At 66.4% G+C, this 2470-nt stretch overlaps 1 protein-coding gene across 1 annotated transcript; it reads right to left on the bottom strand.

The window, feature by feature from the left end:
• Nucleotides 1–947: 947 nt before the first annotated feature.
• Nucleotides 948–1540, bottom strand: LOC309889383 (uncharacterized protein; the record flags this gene model as incomplete). The annotated part of the gene is made up of 1 exon (XM_082782175.1): nt 948–1540. The coding sequence occupies one exon, from the start codon at nt 1538–1540 to the stop codon at nt 1358–1360; it is 183 nt and encodes a 60-aa protein (XP_082638301.1). The 3' UTR covers nt 948–1357.
• Nucleotides 1541–2470: the final 930 nt, after the last annotated feature.

Below are 2470 nucleotides of genomic sequence, written 5' to 3'. Positions count from 1 at the left end.
AGGCCTACACGAAGACCCCGGCTTGCGTCCCCCTGGCACAGCCCACCTCTCCAGCCCCTTATTGCAGCAGCTGTGCCAGCAGGGACCAGGTGCCCCGGGGCTATTGCTGGCTATTGCTCCACTCTAGGAGCCACTCCAAAACCCACAGGCAGGATAGAGGAAGCAGCCGTCAGGCTTGGGGACAAACCAGACCAAGCATCCCTCACTACAGAACCACCGTGGCCCTGGAGAAGGGGGACCAGGCTGATCCCCTGTTCCCAAGCATCAGGGCTGGAAGACCCTTCAGTGCTGTTTGGCCGGTCATTCCAACTCTGAAATACTCCGTGGGGACTCAGGCAGGCAGCAGTAGGACACAGGGAGGTGCCACTGGCACATGCAGGTCCCCAACTGAGGCAGCACACCAGGAGGCGCCTGTCACTGCAAAGGGCACTTGGACAGCCCCGATCCCCCTGCAAAACACCACTCCAGGCTGCTCTCGCAGAGGACAGCACCAGGGATGGGGACATGTCCCCTGCCTATGGGCTGGCTGGCCTTGGCTGGCATCTGGGCAGGTGTAGGGCAGGCAGGGATAGGCGCCCAGCAAGGAGGGTGTTCTTCTGGCAGTGTCAGTGCTAACGCTGGAGGGGACTAACTGGAGGGGACAGACCGGAGACAAACGTACAGCCCAAGTGGCCCTCTGCACCCCCATGGCTCACCAAACCCAGCCAGCTGCTGGGGCAGGTGCGTGCTAGCTGCCTCCTGCACCCCAGGGCCACCCCAGCACCCACCCCAGTAACACCCCTGCAGCTGTTGGGCTGGGGCTGCTGGGGTGCCCCCAGGCATGGTGCCACCGCAGGCAGCCATCTCAATAGCGCCAGCCCCATCACCTCCCCTCTCTGAGCCCCCAGCCAGCCCCATTCAGGTCTGCGATGCAATGAGGAGCTGGTGGCTGAATCTCCACATGCCGTTGTCCCCAGGGGAAGCCCCCCAGGTGGAAGGGCCCAAACCCAGGCCACCAGCACCACGGAGGAGCCCACAGGCCAGCCCTGAATATGGGGTGTGCTCGAGGGCATGGCTCCCGCCACACTTGCTGGCTGCAGGGGCCAAGCATGTCCCAGCAGCACATCCCCAGCTGCTGTGTCTCCGTCCTCACAGTCACCACAGGCATCCGCAGGGCATCCATGCACCAGGACCACAAAGGTGAAGGGCTCTGCCCCATGTCATGCCCCTGCAAACAGCTCAGCATCCCCTCTGCTCCCACCCTGCTTGGCCAGCACCTCCATCTCGGCATGGACACTATGTCCAGGTAAGCACAACTCCTTCAGCACAGCCAGGTGCCCACGTCCCTGAGCCCCCCAGCACCGCCTGCCTGCACGGCTCAGGGCTGCAGCAGGTACTTCTTGTTCTTTGCCTCATCTGCATCAGAGGGGGGGCCCTTCTTGGGGCACGACGGGGTCCTGAAGGCCTTGCAGAGGATGAGGAAGAGGATGAGGATGAGCAATGCGATGATGCAGTTGAAAGAAATTGCAACAACTGCTCCAGTGGAGAGAGCCACCCCCATCGCCGCTGCCCTGTGGGGAGAAGTGGGACCCCTGGCTTGGCCCCACACTTGGGACACCGATGCAGCCTCCGCCCAGGGGCATTGGCGGAGGACAGAGGGGACCGCTGTGGTGCTGCCAGCGGGACAGCCCGGGGGTCAGGCAGGCAGCAGGATGGCGTCACCCCTGACACGGCTGGGCCTCCAGGAGCTGTGACCTCGGCTTCACTGGGGGAGGCTCAGAGCTTTCCCAAGGCTTCCTCTCTGACAGTGCTGCGAGGCCATGTCTTCTCCCTCGTGGATCTGGAAGGGAGAAAGTCACTGTCACCGCCAGCACCAGGGGTGCCCGAGCCCCCTGGGGGAGGTGGCAGCTGCCTCCTGCAAAGCCCCAGCCCTATCGTATCTCAAGGGGAATGGAGGTTGCCATTTGGGGAGCCCCTTGTAGCCCCCACGGGCACTCCCTGGCTGCTTCCCTCCATCCCGGGGCAGGGTCGGGGTGACGGAGCCGGAGGTGTCCCGGGGGCCCTCCTGGCCCCAAATTCTGTCCCCAGCCTCCCTCCCGGGCAGCCTCGACCGTGCTGCCGGCCCCCGGCCGCCCTCCGTGTGCTTCTCCCTCCCGGGCCCCGCACCCCAAAACGGAGTGAGCCCCCCCGGAACTCCGGGGGAAAGGGAGGTGCCCCCAGCCCCCGGTGCGGATCCCACAGCCGAAGGAGAGCCCCGGAGAGCACCGGGCGGCAGCAACAGGTCTCGCCGGAGCCTCCCTCCCGTCCCGGGGCCCCGGCGTTACCTGCCTCCGCTCCGCTCCGCCCCGCGAACCGCCGGGACCCCGCGGTTGCCCAGGTCCGGGGGTTCCGGGGTTGCCGGTGCCGGCGCGGAGCCGCCCGGAGGTGCCGCAGCCCCGCGCGCTGCCGCTACCTCCCGCCGCCACCGGGGGCGGCTCCCGCCGGTGCCCTT

The sequence above is a fragment of the Aythya marila genome (assembly GCF_965140915.1).
Source record: "Aythya marila genome assembly, chromosome: W".
NCBI lineage: Eukaryota > Metazoa > Chordata > Aves > Anseriformes > Anatidae > Aythya > Aythya marila.
The sequence above is the reverse complement of the archived record's forward strand: the minus strand, read 5'-3'. Positions and strand labels throughout refer to the sequence as shown.